At 45.3% G+C, this 19,283-nt stretch overlaps 1 protein-coding gene across 1 annotated transcript; it reads left to right on the top strand.

The window, feature by feature from the left end:
- The first annotated feature begins 2,422 nt into the window (after positions 1-2,422).
- LOC121287034 (histone H2B-like) lies at positions 2,423-2,842 on the top strand. Its single transcript, XM_041204479.1, has one exon. It carries the CDS (start codon positions 2,423-2,425, stop codon positions 2,840-2,842), a length of 420 nt encoding a protein of 139 aa, XP_041060413.1.
- Positions 2,843-19,283: the final 16,441 nt, after the last annotated feature.

Consider the following 19,283-nt stretch of genomic DNA (forward strand, 5'->3'; position numbering starts at 1 on the left):
ATCCAGATCAAAGCAGTCCGCTTGATTGGCACCACACCCACAAATATTCGCTTCCTCCACTGCCGAAGCCCATAGCCATTATCATCTAGAAGGACAAGGGTGGCAGATAGATGGGAACACCACCACCTGCATGTTCCCCACAAAGCCGCTCACCATCCTGACTTGGAATTATATTGCAGTTCCTTCAATGCCGCTAGGTCAAAATCCTGGAACTCCCTCCCTAACAGCACTGTGGGTGTACCTACACCACATGGGCTGCAGTGGTTCAAGAAGGCAGCTCACCATCACCTTCTCAAGCGTAATAAGGGATGGGCACTAAATGCTGGCCTAGCCAGCGACAGCCACATCCCATGAATGATTTTTTTAAAAATTCCCCTATTCAGATGTGACTTTCAATCTGATGCCGTCCTGATGCCGTGATATCTCACAATAGTGAAGTCAGATAAGCAAGCAGAGTGAGCTGTCAGGTTGAAGATGCTCACAGCCATCAAACCAGGAAATAAAAAGCACAGATTATAATTCACTTTTCAATCATTTTATAGGAGGTAAAATAAAGATAGGGAAATACATAGGATTAAGGTAGGAAATAAACAATAATAAACAAGCTTTAAATGTATATTTATATTTATAATTCTAAAATAAGTCAAATTTCAACATTTTAAATGACACTACATTTGTAAAATTAGTTTTTCAAGGCCAGGGAGGTTGTTCAGCAGTATGTTTGACTTGATACTCTGTTGAAATCTCAGTTATATCTCATTCAATAAGACAATGAGAATAGTACATAAAAAGTTAACATTCATATCATATCCCTGATTCTGTTTTCATCAATGTAGACTGCAGCAGCACAACTTGTGGAGGTTGAGGGTATCACTGATTGTAACTTCCAAATTTCTGCATTCAACTGTGAATGCTAGAAGTTGCTGCCGGCTTCACACAATAATGATGGTGAGCACTGACAGTTTCACCACCATTACAACCACAAATGTCATGCCATTGAATAAGTTTTCACCTCCCAAATCTGTTCTAACTTCACACATAACATTTGTTTGGATCTCTCTAATCAGGATTCTGCATCAAAGTCACAAATGTCATCCTCTGTTACTGTGACTTTGATGTAGCTATCCTGTCCATCCTTTTTGATCTCTCTGTTACTTTTCACACCATCAACCACATCATCCTACTGAAGAACATCTTTGTTATCAAGATGAATGGGGCTGCCCAAATTTGACTTCACTCCTGTCTGTACAGTCATTTCCAGAGTATCTCCAGCAATAAATCCCATGACTCAAAGACCAACTATTAAAGGAACCCACAATCTCAACCGCCTAGAAGGACAAGGGCAACAGGCAGATGGGAACATTGCCACCTGCAAGCACCCCTCAGAGTACACACCTGACTTGGAAATATATCGTCGTTCCTTCACTGGTTCAAAATCCTGAACTCTCTCCCTAACTGCACTGTGGGTCCATCACCTATTGGAGTGTTTGCAAATACTTAGAGGAAAGGATAAGGTTTATTTTTGAGCTGCACTCTAGAAATGTATTTAAATGAGTTAAATGACCTGTTAAAATGGCAAAGGAATTTTGGACATGAAAATTCACATGGAGGAATTTCAAGAACTGTGCAACAACTTAAATTTCCCTCTTGGCTTCAATAAGATACATGTTTATTTTCGGTTAAAGGGTAATCCTTGACAAGTGTAAATGATTAAGAAGATATGAAACTAATGGTTCACAGGTGGGAAATACCATTTACCAGTATGTAATATACATCACTGGCAAAAAGCAAGCTTGAAAACCTTGGTCCAAGTCGAGCGGAATGCCTGAGGTGGTGGCTGCGGTGAAGGGCGGTGTGTCCTGCAAGACATCGAAGCAGTCGCTGACTGAGTTAACGTTTCGAGTGGAATTCTTCCTCAGAGCACAGCACTTGTGGTGCATTTTCTCATCATGTTCCTGGCATTGCCAGAGATTGAAATAATGAGAAAATGCTAGAGAATAAGGGCACATTGGAAAGAAAGAAAGAACAAATTATTATCTGCAACACCAGTGTTTGGGATGATTCTGAAATAAAAGGGTAAATAAAAAAAGTCTGCTTCCAGTTTGCTAGATTCAGCTGGTATCACTCATGCCAACAAATCAGGAAGTTGTGCCTTCATACAGTAGCTTTTCAGCATGCAGTCTACGCTGATGCCCCATGGCAACTTGCGCTAAAAATTCATACTGAGATTGTAAATCTGAAACTAATAAATGGCTTCAATAAGATACATGTTTATTTTCAGTTCAAGGGTAATCCTTGACGAGTGTAAATGATTAAGAAGATAAAAAGCTAATGGTTCACAGGTGGAAATATCATTTACCAGTATGTAATATACATCACTGGCAAAAAGCAAGCTTGAAAACCTTGGTCCAAGTCGAGCAGAATGCCTGAGGTGGTGGCTGCGGTGAAGGGCAGTGCGTCCCGCAAGACATCGAAGCAGTCGCTGACTAAAATCACCAAGAAGCCGCTCAAGAAACGGAGGAAATCTTGCAAGCAGAGCTATTCCACTCACTTGTGCAGGGGGCTGACCCAGCTCCACCCTTCCACCAGGATCTCGTCCAAGGCCGTGAGTGTTATGACCTCCTTTGTTGTCGACATTTTCGAGCGCATCGCCTTCGAGGCCTCGAGCCTCTTTCACTGCAACAAGCGCCGCACCATCTCGGCCAGGGAGATCCGGAGCGCCGTCCGCCTCATGCTGCCGGAGGAATTGGCCAAACACGCCGTCTCCGAAGGCACCAAAGCAGTCACCAAAGACACCAACGCCATTTGGGTCGATCATTCTAAAGATTACAAGGTGTTCTAGCCTATGAGTGGTTGCACAAGGCAAAACAAGACTTGGGAAAAACACCTAACACCTCCATTGTGGTATCTTGCCCTTTTCACTGCTCGAAGGGCAACGCTAAATTTCTGTGTAAAAGTAAAAACTTCAAAAGCACTTACAACTGCAAACTTTAATGGCTTGCAAGTTGTCCTCTTTGGTCTGAAAACACACATAGTCCCGAAAAGCGTTCAGCTCTTTAAGACCTGCATTAGCGAATGATTTCCTGATGCATCTCACCCAGTGTATGCCAGTTAAATTATACTCAGAAGTGCCACCAAGCTCAATGCTGGCTAATGTGGGGAGTTGTTAATCCCACTGCTTCCCATCAAGTTATAACCAGAGCACCAGAACTGGCCCCAGAAATGTTGATGCACCATGGCCTTTCCCCAGTAGACATTTGTGTTGTAAGAACAGAAGGTGCTGGAAACACTCGGCAAGCGTGGTAGCATCAGCAGACAGAGAAACAGAGTTAACTTTCCGAGTGGAACTCTTCTTCAGAGCACAGCACTTGTGGTGCATTTTCTCACCATGTTCCTGGCATTGCCAGAGATTGAAATAATGAGCAAATGCTAGAGAATAAGGGCACATTGGAAGGAAAGAAAGAACAAATTATTATCTGCAACACTAGTGTTTGGGATGATGCTGAAATAAAAGAGTAAATAAAAAAAGTCTGCCTCCAATTTGCTAGATTCAGCTGGTATCACTCGTGCCAACAAATCAGGAAGTTGTGACTTTGTACAGTAGCTTTTCAGCATGCAGTCTACGCTGATGCTGGGGGGAGAGCAGCATTCTGATGGTGTTAACTCTCAGATGAAAAATTAAACTGTGTCCCTTCTGCCTGCTCTAGGGTTTCAACTGGACTTTAACAGTCCTACATTCTCTTAGTGTCCAGGTCAACATTCCTTCCTCAAGCAACACCACTAAAAGCAGAATAACTGGTTATCAATTTAATTACTGTTTGGGGGTTCTTGCTATTGCTGCATGGCTGCAATAACGACTCGATTTGAAATGAGCTCATTATAAGTGAAACAGTTTTCTAAGACAGGTGTCAGCTGTGGTTCAATGCAAGGTGCTCAGAGGTTCAAGAGCCATTGTAGAATCTTGAACACAAATTTCTTGGCTGATGCTCCAGTGCTGCACCGAAGGAGTGCTGTCCTATCGGAGCTGCCATCTTCCAGATGATTCATTAAACTGAGTCCTCCCTCTCAGGCGGATTTAAATCCATCAAGGCACTATTTCAAAGAAGTAAAGGGAGTTATCCTGGAATCCTGGCCAATATTTATCCTACAAGCAACATCGTAAGAACAGATCACGCTGTCATTATCACATTTCTCCGCAAGAGATAATCCAACCATCTTCCCTTAACATTCAATGGCATTACTATTGCTGAGTACCCCACCATCAAAAACCTGGGGGTTATCATTGACCAGAAGTTGAGCTGGACCAGCCATATAAGTACTTTTTCTACAAAGAGTAAGTCAGAGGCTGGGAATTCTGCAGTGAGTAACTCACCTCCTGTTTCCCAAAGCCTGTCCATCATCTACAATGCACAAGTCAGGAGCATGATGGAATACTCTCCACTTGCCTGGGTGAGTGCAGCACCTATGACACTCAAGAAGCTCGACACTATCCAGGACAAAGCAGCCCATTTGATTGGCACCCTATCCGCCATCTTAAACATTCAGTCCCTCCATCACCAGTGCTCAGTGGTAACAATGTGTACCATCTACAAGATGCACTGCAACTCACCAAGAGTCCTTCGACAGCACCTTCCAAATCCATGACCTCTACCTCATAGAAGGACAAGGGCAGCAGATGCATGGGAACACCACAACCTGCAAGTTCCCCTCTGCCACTCACCATCCTGACTTGGAATTATATTGCCATTTCTTCATTGTCACTAGGTCAAAATCCTGGAACTCCCTCCCTAACAGGACTGTGGATGTACCTACACCATATGGACTTCAACGGTTCAAGAAGGCAGCTCACCACCAACTTCTCAAGGGCAATTAGGGATGGGCAATAAATGCTGACCTATAGCCAGTGATGCCCACACCCCATGAATGAAACAAAAATTTAAAATGTTATTGTGGGAGCTTGCTGTGCACAAATTGGCTCTTGTGTTACAAGAGGGACTGCACTTCAAAACTACTTAATTGACTGTAAAGAGCTTTGGGACATCCTAAAGTTGTGAAAGGTGCTATATAAATGCAAGTCTTTCTTTTATCTTTATCCATCTATGCAGTTGTTTCCCTGTGCCATTCTATGCTACTAACTGAGCCACTGGGAGTTGTGACTAAAGATAGGTTATGCCATTCTTTCAGTACAGAGCTACTGAGAGTGGCAATATGTGGCTAAATTATGAGCATAGGTTGCATTAATCTGGCCTTTATTTCCTTGGATATAGATTGGGAGCTAATCTGATCACTAGTTTTTAAATAGTAAAAGAACTTGATAGTTCATCTAGTGGGGAAATGAAGGAGAAGGGAATATAATCTTAAAATTATAGCTGGGTCATTTAGGAGTGAAGACAAGAGGCATGTTTTCTGACTGATGGTAGCAAAAATCTACAGTTATCTCCACCTGAAGACTGTGCATGTTGGGGCTCAATTAAACTAAGATTGATAGATTGTTCTATCTAGGGTTGTCTTGGTGTTGTAACCTTTAATTGAAAACTACATAACGTTAAAGACCATCAAACGCCAGCTCGTACAAGTTGTACATTACTTCACTGTAGTCAGCAACTTGAGCCACATCAGTTGCTGTTTCAATGTGTTTGATCTGGCCTTTGTGAAGTATTTGGTGTAAAGTGTGAGATTAGAATAATGGAAATCTGCTGCACGAGCATGTTGCGCAGGGCACTAATCAATTCCACATAGCTCTCCTTCAGTATTGGATGGGATTCAAAGAAAATGGAGACACAGCATCAAAATCACTGAAGTCTTTCCAAAACCAGCAAGCAGCATGCTGTATAATTTATATCCAAATGTGGATGCAATTAAACCGGATTTTCCTAACAGAAATGTAGTGTTTAGCAGTTCTAGCGTGCTGCTTTCACTAGCATTAAGGAAGCCAGTTCTATTTTGCATTCAGACTTTTAATGGGAAAAGGTGAGGATAATTTGTGCATGAAAACCTGAGAAAATAAATTGGGATGGAAAAAATTACTAACATTACTGGGGGTATATTGATGCCAGTCAAGAGAGTTGACAGCATCTGATGGAGGGAGTGCTAGCATTCTATTTGCAGATCCTTTATTGTAATACCTTGCACCCTCTATAACCACGAGTTCATTTGAAACTCGGCTGCCTGTGTCCTAACTTGTAACAAATCCCATTCACTCATCACCCCTGGGCCTAACGACCTACATTGGCTCCTGGTCTGGCAATGCCTCATTTGTAAATGAACATATCATTCAATCCCTCCATGGCTTCACCTGTCCCTATCTCTGTAGCCTCCTCTTCCCCTGCAACCCTCTGGGAAATCTGTGCTCCTCCAATCCTGGCCTCTTGCACACCCTCGTGCATTTCTTCATTCCACAATTCACGGCCATGGTTTCAGCTACCTAAGCTCCGGACTTCCCTCCCTAAGCGGCCACACCGCTCTTATCCCTGTCTCCTCCTTTAAGACAATCTTTAAAACCTACCTCTTTGATCAAGCTTTTGGTCGCCCATACTCTCTTCATGGGCCTCATTGTCAAATTTTGGTTGCTAACGTTCCTTTGAAGCCTCTTAGGATACTTTACACTGTTAAAGGTGCTATATAAATGCAATTTGCTTCTGTTGTAGTAACTGGGATCTAGCTGGTTAACGACACTGGGAGCTACTCTGACGCTTCTGTCGGTTTTACTCACTCTGGCTCAGCTGAGCCTCCAGCAGAAGCCTGAAAGTTGCGAAAACCTACCACCCAGCAGGCCCACAGATGGTGCAGCAGTCCTAATCTGTAGGTTTGGACTTGTTCCCCTTCTTCTGTCAGCAGCGCTAGTGTCGGGTTAATTCCTATCTCATGCGGATGATCCAAAGCCTTTCTTTCAATGTTTGGAGCTCACAGAGGCTGTGCAAGGTAGGTCGTGCAAATGAAGTGAGGGAGATGACTTGCTGCCCCTATTGCCTGGTGTTTAGGAAATGTGACTGATTTGTTTGTGAACCGGGCTGAATAGCGCCGTTCCAGGGTTGACCCACGTTGGTACAGTGTGAGGGAGGTTCTGGAGCTGGTGCTATGCTTCTTTCCTGAGGAAACTGGCCTAGCCAGGCTGATGCCCTGGCAATGATTTTGTCAATATGCTATGTCCAAGCCACATTCCTCATGTAAATTTACGGCCAGAAAGTTCTACTCTTTGTTCCTTTCGTTTAGTTTTGACACAAGCTGAATCCTCATACCCTGTTCCTCCTGCTTGTTCCCTTTGAAGGATCGAATGGGCTGCAACTTTCCCCATTGGACTGACTGTCCGTTGATTCAAGTCATCAAGGCATCTTTTGGGCCCTTCTGATGCTACACTTGAGATGCCAACTGTGGCTCAGTGGGCAACACTGTGGCCTTTAAGTCACAAGGTAATGGATTCAAGTTCCACTCTAAACATATGAGTGCAATTTCCAGGCTGATACATCAGTGCATTACAGAGGGGTTGCTGTATTGTTGGAGACGCCATCTTACAGATGAGTCATTAAACTGCTCAGAGGACGCTAAAGGTCTAATGGCACTAATTTTTTTAAGAATAGCAGACGAGCTTTCCCCAGCATCCTGGCCAATAATTATTGCTCAGCCGACATCATTTAAAAAAGAGACTCCCAGCTGGTTTCAGCAGTTTCCCGCAGGGCCTCCTTTGGTCTCCTGCCTCCAGAAATAAAATTGGGTTTTTAAATTAACAGTATAACCTAACTTTAAAGACCCTTACTCAATGTGCTTGTTTGATGCGTTGGATGTTTCATGCATCTGAATCGTATCAACTTGTAGCTAATTCATCAAGGAATGCTACACTTGCAACAGAGGTTGTGTATAATGAGAACGGAGTAAAATGGAATATTGGATCCTTGGATCAAGATGCTTTAAGCCAAACATTCATTCCAATTTAATCTCAGTTGCTTATTTAAAATGCATTTCAGGTTTTCCAGCCTTTCAGCTGTAATTAATCATTCTCTAAGACCCATGTTCGCTAAATGAGCTTTTCCCAGAAACTGACTACGCCATCAATTATTTTGCCAATTATGCCAATAGATTGCTTGAAATTAATGATTCAATCACAACATTTTTTTTTAATTCCAAGAATTGTATGGCAAATTTCCCTGTTCTTGGGTCTGAAGCCATTGCGTCACCTGGGTGCAGTGAATCCAGGAAAATTGGGTGGTGGAAATAAGGCTGCCACTCATTCATGAACTCCCAATGGGCCTTGCATCCTCATAGCCTGAGTATTCACAATATCCAGGGAATTCAACAGGCCATATATATAGGTGCACAAAAACCTTCCCCATTTTAGTTTATTTGTCTGAAATCAGTGTGACACAAATAATTACAGGATTGCTCTCTTTAAAGACTTCAGTAGAACCTATTGCAAAAGAAAATCCTGGAGACTGTGCTGAATCTAAGTCGCTGATGCATTGTCTTGCAAGTCCGAAGAACATGAGGTGTGAGCTGTGACTCAGTTGGTACCACCCTGGTCTCTAAGCCAGTAGGTGCTGGGTTCACATCCCAAGCCGGAGACCTGAGTACAAAGTCTAGACTTATGCTTTCAGTGAGATACTTAAGAAGGGGTATATTGTTGGAGGTTCGGTCATGGTAAACTGAGGACTTTGACTGGATTTTTGTGCCCAAAAAGTCGGGAATGGGTGCAGGATTTGGCCAAATTGTGGCCACAGGACTTTTAATTTGAGTTTCCCCTTTAAAAAGAGCCTCATATAAACTTACCAGAGGCAGGAATGTGTGCAGTTTAGGTTTGGGTTGTGTCCCCACATGTAAGGCCTATGACATCAAGGTCACCATTGACAGGTCTAGGGGGAAATTTATATTTCAACTTCCATAGTATTTTCTTTGGGTCAGAAGCATTTTGGAAGCCTGAGGAAAATCCTCCAGGTAAGAGAGTTCCAGAATCTTGAGGGAAGCCTGCTGAAGAGTTGGGTACATTCTGAAAGAGAAGTGTTAAATGTTTTGTTAACCACAAATGCCATTATTAGTTGGATGTGTTCTTAATGATCATAGATTTCTGTCCTGCAAAGATAAGTTGACCACTATGTTGATCAGGGTTATGTAAATGTTGAGATGCATTAGGCTATTATGAATTGAAAAAGGTTGTGCCTGGGTTCCATCCTGTCTTGACCTGAACAATGATTTAAATTCCCAGGATGTTCTAACTTAGAAAAAAATTGGCCTGCTGTTTTTAAACTTAGAACAATAAGCCACATGCTCCGCTCCTTTCATTGACATCTACTTTGAAATATTTCATTTTCAGTGGGCTCTATTGCTTGGAGCTAAATGGTTTGTTTTGACTGATGAGCCCATTATGAATGCCTGGCTGAGTTTCAAAAATTTATAAAGCACTTGGCTCAGTGGGGTGTTGTTTACACAGTTGTTCAGGAGGCAGATCATGATTTGATTAACAGTTTTAAGAGGCTTCATGAGGATTATCTGTCTTTGATGTGGTTTCTGAATAGATATGTCACAGACCCTTTAAAAGGTGGTTCACCAGAGTCACCCATGAGCAATTTGTGTGTGTGCGTACTTTCTCACCCGTGGAGTGAGAAATTCAATTTAAAATAACCCAGCAGCAAAGCCTTTTTACTTAAAAAAAAGAAAAGGTTAGTTCATAGCGGAAAATAGTTCGTAGCTGTTTGTAGGTGTCTTTCTCTGTCTCTCCCTGGATTGAAGCTCCTTCGAAATGATTCTCTATGAATTTGCCTGCTTCCTGCCCTTTCCAGTGCCTTTTGCAAGTAAGGCAAGATTATCATGTGATTTGCACAAAATGCCAAGTCATCTCCGAAATAAGGCATTAATACATCAAACAATCCCCCTCCCACCTGTGGTTCTTGGCTCTTTTCCTGATCAATTCTTACAATAAGGCATCAACAAAACTTCGTTATCTCCTGGATCAGACCACAATGAACCATAATGAAATTAAAGATTGTCTTTTGGCCTCTCGTAAGCGGAGACCTAGTCTAAAATCCACAATTCTGTCTAGTAGCTTGGATTCATTTCGAGATGGTCTTTAAACTCAGTCCAATACTTTTTTTTAATGTAACCTTTAAACCAGTTTTTCTAAAAATTTGTCATATCATAAAAGCAACCTTAATGAGTGTTTGTTTGTTTTCACAACTTGTTTAAGGATTTTTTGAGATGTTTAATTTTTTAAGCCCATTTCCCATTGTTATTACATGGCTCCTGAAATCTGTCCACAGTGGATATACTGGGCAAATAGCTATGGAGGATACATGGTGACCATTGGAGGTTTGGGGACATGGAGGCGTTATGATGGCATGAGATGACATGGACACACGGAGGGTTTAGTGGGGCATGAGGGATGGGCGGGGATGTGAGTGGTGAGGGTTAGGGGCATAGGAATGTTGTGGAAAGCTGGACCTATGTCCCTGAGAACTGAGGTGGACCTTCTAATCAGCCCACATCAGCACTCCTCCAACACTGCCTAAGGAGGATGTAAACCAAAACCATGCACATACACATTTCCAGGAGACAACAATATGGTGGGTGCAGGAGGAAATGATGGGTTCAGGTTGGCGGAGTCGGGAACTGCCCTGACTCGTGTTTCCCAAACCCAGGACAAAAATCCAGCCCCGCCTGCCCTTTCCAATGGACATAAAGGGCAGGATTTCGCCCTTAGCAGTGGTGCTTGGTGGTGGTGGATGGGGGTGGTTGGGAAGCTGACTGCTGCCCGCGATCGGCTCCGCACTGCAATTTCACGCTGGCGGGCCAATTAAGGCCCACCCGGCTTGGAACATGAGCGGCAGCGCCGAGTACCGCTTGTGTGGGTGGGAGGGGGAGGACAAGCGGGGCAAGCACAAACTTCACATACGAGCACAAAAGGGTGATTCGATCTCCTTGAGGCATGGAGCTGCTTCAGGGAGAAGAAGCGCTGTTCAAAAAAACAATAAAGGAAATAAAATTGTCATAAAACATGTCCCAGCTCACGTGACTCTGCCACATGAGCTGGGACCTGTTTTTAATTCAAAAATAACATTTTTATTTGATGTTTATTTGCTTTAGGAAACCTCATCCCGCCCGTGGTTGAAGTTTCCTAAAGCAAATAAAAACCATTACATCTCTCTCCAGACTTTCTTTGCACATTCCACAAAGAGGTGAACAACTGTCTTGTCCCCACCACAGCCACCTCCAGGTCAACGTGCCGAGCGGGTGAGACTCCTGGCGTGTAGGAAGGATCTGACAGGGAGGGCCTTTCTCACCACCAGCCAAGCTACATCTTGGTGCTTGTTGGAAAGTTCTGGCGATGAGGTGTTCTGCCAAATGACTTTGACAGTCTGCTCGGGGAACCATCCCACAGGATCCACGATCTCCTTTTCCCTCAGTGTCTCTAGGACGTGCCGACCATTGCCTGATGGACTTGTGGTCAAAGGTATTTCTCTGCATAAACTTTTCCATGAAGGACAGCTGGTTCTGCATAGTCCCACTACTTGGAGCATTCCGCGGCAGCGTGGCCAGACCCATCCTTCGCAACACCGGGGACAGGTAGAACCTCAACACATAGTGACACTTGGTGTTTGCGTACCGAGGGTCTACGCACAGCTTGATGCAGCCACACACAAAGGTAGCCATAAGGATCGGGTGATTTTGTGCAGGTTTTTTCTGCCTTTACCTAAAGGCTTGTACATCGCTTCCCTGCAAACACAATCCATTTTCAACCCCCAGGTAAAGCGGAAGATGGCTGGGGTGATCGCCACCGCACAGGAGTGAGGAATAGGCCAGACCTGCGCCACATACAGCAACAGCGAGAGTGCCTCACACCTGATGACCAGGTTCTTACCCGCAATGGAGGGGGAGCGTCGCTCCCACATGCCCAGTTTCCTTTTCACCATAGACACTCGCTCCTTCCAGTTTCTAACACATGCCCTGGTCCCTCCGAACCATATCCCCAGCATCTTCAGGCCGTCAGCCCTGACAGTGAAGGGGACAAAGGATCGGTCAGCCCAGTTCCCAAAGAACATGGCCTCGCTCTTCCCACGATTTACCTTGGCTCCCGAGGCCAGTTCAAACTGGTCACAGATGTGGATCAGTCTGCTCACCGACAGGGGATCCGAGCAGAAGACGGCGACATTGTCCATGTACAGGAAGGCTTTGACCTGAGTGCCTCCACTGCCTGGGATTGTCACTCCTCTTATGCCCGGATCCTTCCTGATGGACTCAGCAAAGGATTCTGTGCCACACACAAACAGGACAGGGGAGGGAGGGCAGCCCTGCATGATTTCAGGTTTAAATGGAAAGCTTTCTGATTCCCACCCACTGATTGAAACTGTGCTACTGATGTTTGTGTAAAGCAGCTGGATCGAATTGCGAATTCCCTCCCCAAACCCCATTTTGGAGAGCACATCCACCAAGTGGGTGTGTGATACTCTGTCAAAGGCTTTCTCCTGGTCCAGGCAGATGAGGCAGGTATCCACACCCCTGTCACATACATAGGCAATCATATCCCTGAGTGGCATGAGGCTGTCAGAGATCTTCCTGCCGGGTACAGTGCAGAGACCTGGATGGATCAACAACTTCAGAGATAACCTGACCCGATTGGTGATGACTTTGGACAGAATCTTATAGTCCACATTCAAAAGTGAGATGGGTGGCCAATTTCTAATTTCCTCCCTTTCCCCCTTCCACCTGTAGCTGAGGGCGATGATGCCTTTACTCATGGATTCTGACATGCTGTCGGCCAGAAGCAAACTCTTGTGCACTTCTAGCAGGTCTGGGCTGATCCAGTCTCACAGAGCCGAATGCAACTCAGCCGGTAAGTCGTCGCTTCCAGGAGCTTTACTCTTCTCGAAGGACTCAAGGGCCTTAGTCAGTTTGTCAGGAGTTAGCGGTTTGTCCAGACGCTCCTGAGTACTGTCATCCAAGGCATCCATGATAGAGGAAAGGAAGGACTGGGAGGCTGCGCTGTCTGTGGACTTCACGTCATACAATCTGGCATAAAAGGATTTGCTGATCCTCAAAATGTTGGACTGCAATGACCTTACTGAGCCGTCTTCTTCCTTCAGGCTGCTGATCACAGAGCTCTCTCTGTGTATCTTTTGGAAGAAGAAACGTGAGCACGTCTCGTCCTGCTCCACGGAGCAGACTCTAGACTGGAAGATGATCTTGGAGGCCTCCAAGGAAAAGAGCAAGGCTTGCTGGCTCTTCACCTCTTAGAGTTCCCCTTGACATCGACCCCCGTCGACCGCAGCCAGAGCAGGTTCTACATATTTTTCTGGAGCTGGGACATTTCCCTTTGTTCTTTTCTAGCTTTCTGGACACCTTTGAGGATGAAAAACTTCTTGATGTTCTCCTTGGTTGCTTTCTACCAGTGTGTCAAGGACTCAAAGAGGGGTTTCACAGTTCTCCAACCTTTGTAATCCCTCTTGAGTTCCTCAACGTTCTCTGGGGTCAGCAGTTGCATGTTCAGCTTTCATGACCCCTTGCCAACCCTCTGATCTTCCTGTAAGTGACAGTCAGCCAGTAGGAGGCAGTGGTAAGAGAAAAACACTGGCTTGACGTTGGTGGATCTGACTGTGAACGCACGGGACACAAACAGGAAGTCTATCCTGGAATGGCTGGACCCTTCTAGCCGTGACCAGGTGTACCTACGCTGCGCTCCATCTGCAGGGTTGCTGAAGATGTCGTGGAGCTTGGCATCCTTTACTGTTTCCATCAGAAGTCTGAACGTGGAGTGCAGTCTGCTGTCGGCCCTGCCAGATCGTCCAGCCGCATCCATGATGCAGTTGAAGTCACCGGCAGAATGACTGGCCTGGAGGTCGCCAGCAGCAGTGGAAGCTGCTGAAAGACGGCCAGCCGCTTGCTGTTTTGATCCAGGGCATACACGTTAATTAACGGGAGTGGACCATTCTTTTGGAGCATCTGCTACTAGGAGGCACCCGCCCACCACCTCCTTAACCTCAGAGATGGTGAGGTTGCCTACGCACAGCAGAATACTCAGGCCGGCAGAATGTGAGACATTTCCTCCCGACCAGATCGATGGCCCATGGGACCACCATCATGACCATTGCCTGTAGAAGCTGAGGTGCAGTATCGCACACTCCTGCAGAAACAACAGCTTTGACCTTGGCAAGGTAGTCCAAGGTCACAACACATCATGTGCTATGCATGTTAATGGATACAATCTTTATCCCCATTTCTAAAGCATTTTGTCACTTACCAAAGCTATTGTCTTTGAGACTTCCAGACCTTTGGTCTGCTCCTGCATACCCACAGTGTTTGCAAAATGGCTCACTTTGGATGGACTGAGGAACCCATCTTGAACTGCCCCACTGGAGACATTCTGCTCAGCTGGCATTGGTGGATTCATGCAAGGAGTGAGGTTTGCATTGTTCTCTGTTGGAGAAGTCTCTCCGATCCATCGTCCCTTTGAGGCGTTGCTGCTACTGGCTTCCCGGAGCTGGGGTGTGCTGAGCGCTTCACTGCTCCCAGCTTCCTGAGGTTGGGATGCACTGGCCTCTTCAAGTTGAGGACGAAGTTGGGGTGCACTGGTCTCTTCATTGTCTCCAATGTTCTGGATCTCGGGTGTCTCTTCCTCCAGCTCCCTAGAGCTTTGCCGTTTCTTCTGTTAGTGCCACCCTTGCCCTTCTTCGTCCGAAGAGCAGTAGCCCTTGTCATCCATGTCAGATGGGAGACGCCTCTTGCCACTTGTCTGGGAAGTGGCTTGATCTCTTCTTAGCCCCTTCTTCTTTTTGGTCCTCTTCACCAGCTGCCACTCCCCCAACTGATTGTCTGCTGGTTCCTCCTCCATTGATTTGCTCTGCTGAGGAGCGGGAGGTTCAGGGGGCAATGCAGTTGTTTGTCTGTCTGCTGCCTTAATGTTTCCCTTCATCTTGTCTCTCTCTGTCTCCTCCTTTGTCCCATTGGAGGCCTTGGTGGGTGGAGGTTTGCAAGTGGCCTTGGCGGTAGTGACACTGGCCCTTTCATCTATTGGCCCCTCGTTGGTTTTGGCAGCCTGTGCATAAATGAGGCAGCGTTTGGGTCAGGTCCTGTAGAGGTGACCTGCCTCGCCACACAGGTTGCAGCATTTAGTCTGTTTGCAGTCCTTTGTCTGGTGCCCTTCCTGAATGCGATTCTTGCAGAGGACGGCACTGCAGTTGGCCGCCACATGACCAGATTTGCCACATGAGCGACAAGGTTTGGGCTGCCCAGCGTAGACAAAGTAGCCATGGCTTCCCCCGATAGCGAAGCTGGAAGGAGGGTGGAGGATTGCTCCCTCACCATCCATCTTGAGTGTGACCTTGATCTAGCATTTGCTGGTCCAAATCCAGCACCTGCAAGTTCCCTTCCAAGTCACTCACCGTCCTGACTTGGAAATAAATCACCGTTTATTCATTGTCGCCAGGTCAAATTCCTGGAACTCCTTCCCTAATGGCACTATAGGTGCAACTACGCCACATGGACAGCAGTAGGCAGCACACCACCACCTTCTCAAGGTCAATTAGAGATGGGCAATAAATGCTGGCCTAGACAAGGATGCCCACATCGCAGGAATGAATTTTAAAAAGCAAATCCTTTCTTCAGGTATTCCAATGCCATTGACTTAATTTGAAAAATGGTATGAAAGGAACTCCTGCCATTGGATGGGGTTTGCTTCGTTCATTCTATCAGCAATTGTGCGCACAGCGGGAACATTCAATAACTGAGGATGTCTAACTGGGAGATGAGGAGCGGCAGATTTCCTGCAACCCCCTAACTTTGGAAGCCTGCCATCGGGGTCAACTGGGGGTCAGAAGCCTGCACTGGGTGGGATTAGTCACCAAACTGTGATTTTCCCTGGGACCAGAGGACAGGCTCCGCGCTTAACTCAGGAGGGCCTCCAATACTGAACATGCAGCAGGCCATCTTTTCAGGCAGATGAGAAGGTGGGGACTTAACCTAAACTTAACCTAAAGTTTAAAAATCCCCATAGCAGCTGAAGCACCATCATGGACAGGGCCTCCTCCATAGGGCTGTCTGCAGCTGCAGCTGAAGCAAGGCAAGCAGGGCCTGCACGGACTGCTGTCTCTCCAAGCCTGCTTGGAGTGCTGGTCCTAGGGCCTACCGCTGGGAGGCTGCCTCCAGGCAGCTACACCTGGACACCTCCGGGAATCTGGAAGCCGAACGGGAAATTCCCATCAACCTCCAACAATTGGCCTTAAGTGACCGTTAAGTACTTGAATTGGCTACCTGTCACTTGCAGTGGCAGGTAGTCCTTCCGCCCCACCCTCCCCCACTCCCGCCAGTCCTGCCTCTGGGAAAATGGCCTGGGGTGGGGAGGGGTGCAGAATGGAGCCAGGGATCTGGGCGTTGACTTGCAGGGTGAAAAACGTCACTTTCCTGCCTCTGTGCCCGCCCCAATCGGGGCCTAAATATTCAGACCGAATCTTGTCAAAAAGCCTTTACCATGTCCAAGATCTCTGCCTTTGTACTCTTCTTTGTTAAAGGCTCGGAGAGCAAACTCTGACAGCCAGAGCAAGTTCCTGCTTCGTTCTCTCCTCAGTTCCATATTGTCTGAATTCCACAAGTTAGTGGGAATCATTTTGATTTTGGGCGATTTGCAAAAGAGGCGACACCAATTCAGCTGCCTGCTTTCCCAACTTTCATTCTATGTAGGTTAAGGAAAATGAAAACTGGGGCAGCTGTATCATTGGCACTGAAACAATATTGTTCATTCTGTGCTATGGCCCAAAGTCAAAATTACCAACTCCCACCCAAAGTATTCAAGATGTTGATGGCCGGGGTATATGACGACTCTCTCTAGCAATCTTCCAAGGCAGCTTAGCAGGCTGACAGGTCAGGAATTGTTGAGATTACTAGAATCTTTACCTGGTCTGTGAACCTTTGTGGCCACACTGTGATTTCAGGCAGTAACAAAGCAGTAAGGACCTAATGAAGACACTTGCTGTCGTGCCCATTGTTTTGCTGGGTGCCTCAAAGTATATATGTCCTGGAAATTTTATTTTTCTATCAAGGAGTTATCCAATTCCTTTCTGCAAGCTACTATTGAATCTGCTCCCACCAACCTGTCAGGAAATGTACTGCAAATCCTCACAACTTCCTGCATAAAAAAATCTCCTCATCTCCCCACTGGTTCATTGCTAATCATCTCAACTGTGTCTCCACTGGTTACTAATTCTTTTGCCAGTGGAAACAGTTTCTCCTTATTTACTCTAACAAAAACCTTCATAATTTTGAAGACCTTGATCACATCTCTGCTTAACATGCTCTGCTTTAAGAAGAATATACCCAGATTCTCTGGCCTCTTCACATAACTGAAGACCCGCATACCATTCTACATACCATACCATTCTAGCAAATCTCATCGGCATCTTCTCCATGGTCTTGACACCCTTCCTAATGTATGGGGCCCAGAACTGGACACAATGCTCCAGTTGAGGTTGAACCAATTTTTTATAAAGGCTTACCATAACTTCCTTGCTTTTGAGCTCAGTGCCTCTAGTTATCACATTTACCGTTTTAACTACTTTAGCAACCCAACTTACCACCTTCAACGATTTCTGTTGGTGAACTGCCAGTACCCTACTAAAGTTTGACTTGACATACTTTGGCATATACATAATAACTATAATCTTAATGTAATAGTTAGGGGAAATTGCACTGCTGGATGCATTATCCTCCAAATAAGATGACAGAGTGAGATCCTGTCTGACCAGTCTGGTGGAAGGTGGAGATCCCAAGGTGCAAGTTTCAACTTGGAGGAAGATAACTATTGTCTCCTGGCTAACGTTCTACCAAAGAACATCATCCAGGAACCCTGCCTCATTTAAGCTGTGCAATGTTACTACACTGCTCTGGCTAAAATCCTATGTGGAAGGCTAAGAATTGCTTCTTCATCTCTAAAGGCTTCAGTACTATTATAATGCACTCTTGATCTGTTAAAGTTGCTTAGGAGTTTTCTTTTTCTTTCATGGGATGTGAGCTTCGATGGCATGGCCAGCACTTGTTGCCCATCCCTAATTGCCCTTGAAGTGGTCATGATAAGCTGCCTCCTTGAACCACTGCAGTCCACCTGATGTAGATAAACCCAGGAGGGGAAGGGAGTTTTTTAACCCAGCGAAAGTATTGGAATAGCAACATAGTTCCAAGGCAATATGGTGTGTGGGTTGGGATGGGCCTTGCAAGTGATAGAGTTCCCTTGCATCTGTTGCCCTTGTCCTTCTAGCTGGTAGAGGTTGTGGTTGAGGTTGTTGTTGAAGTAGGTGAGTTGTTACCATCTTGTAGATGATGCACACTGCTGCCATTCTGCATCAGTGGTGGAGAGAGTGAATGTTGAAGGTGGTAAATGGGATGCCAACCAAGCGGGCTGCTTTGTCCTGGATGGTTTCGAACTTCTTGAGAGTTATGCGTCAATTCAAAGTTTATCCTTTCATTGAGAAAACTTCTTCATTATGGACTTAACTGTGATAATAATTGATTAATGAGGCTTCAAAGACATACTGAAATTGCTCCTGAGATAATTTTGAAAGAAAATATCAAGAACAATAACCCTCAGTAGCTGCTAAAAAAAAATCAGATGGAATCATGAAGTTTAATGAGGTATTCCAAAGGCTTTAGTGAAATAAATTACTCACTGTTATGACCAAAATGATGTTAAGAATAATTATCATATAACTTGCTTAATTTAGAGAATGGGAGCAACCCTTTATGTTGGAATTAATAGAGCTGTGGTAGCCTGGATGTTTATCAATCTAAGGGATTTGGTATTCAGTACAATGTCAACACAGACATTGCCATTGTGTCTAAAGGATGTGGGACGAAGGCCAACTGCACATCTGACAGCCAGTTAAATGGGGTACAGTCTAAATACGCCAATCAACTTTCTTCCTGTTGAAGTGGTTGCCAGCAAACTTTGCAGTGATTTATACCTCCAACTGCTAAATGATAACCAACTCATTGTTATTTCAAAGCAGGTATCAGCTGGCAAATGCACCAATTAAAATTGCTTCTATACTGGCGCTCATTCAGTTCAAAGTTTGGTGTCTGTCAGCCAATTCCAATCTTTTTTTTCTCCTTTCATGGGATGTGGGTGGCGCTGGCAATGCAGCATTTGTTGCCCATCCCTAATTGCCCTTGAACTGACTGGATTGCTGGGCCATTTCAGAGGAGCAGTTAAGGGTCAACCACATTGCTGTGGGCCTGGAGTCACATGTAGACCAGACCAGATTTTCTTCCTGAAGGACATTAGTGAACCGAATGGGTTTTTACGACAGTCAACAATAGTT

The sequence above is a fragment of the Carcharodon carcharias genome, chromosome 2 (assembly GCF_017639515.1).
Source record: "Carcharodon carcharias isolate sCarCar2 chromosome 2, sCarCar2.pri, whole genome shotgun sequence".
NCBI classification, from domain to species: domain Eukaryota; kingdom Metazoa; phylum Chordata; class Chondrichthyes; order Lamniformes; family Lamnidae; genus Carcharodon; species Carcharodon carcharias.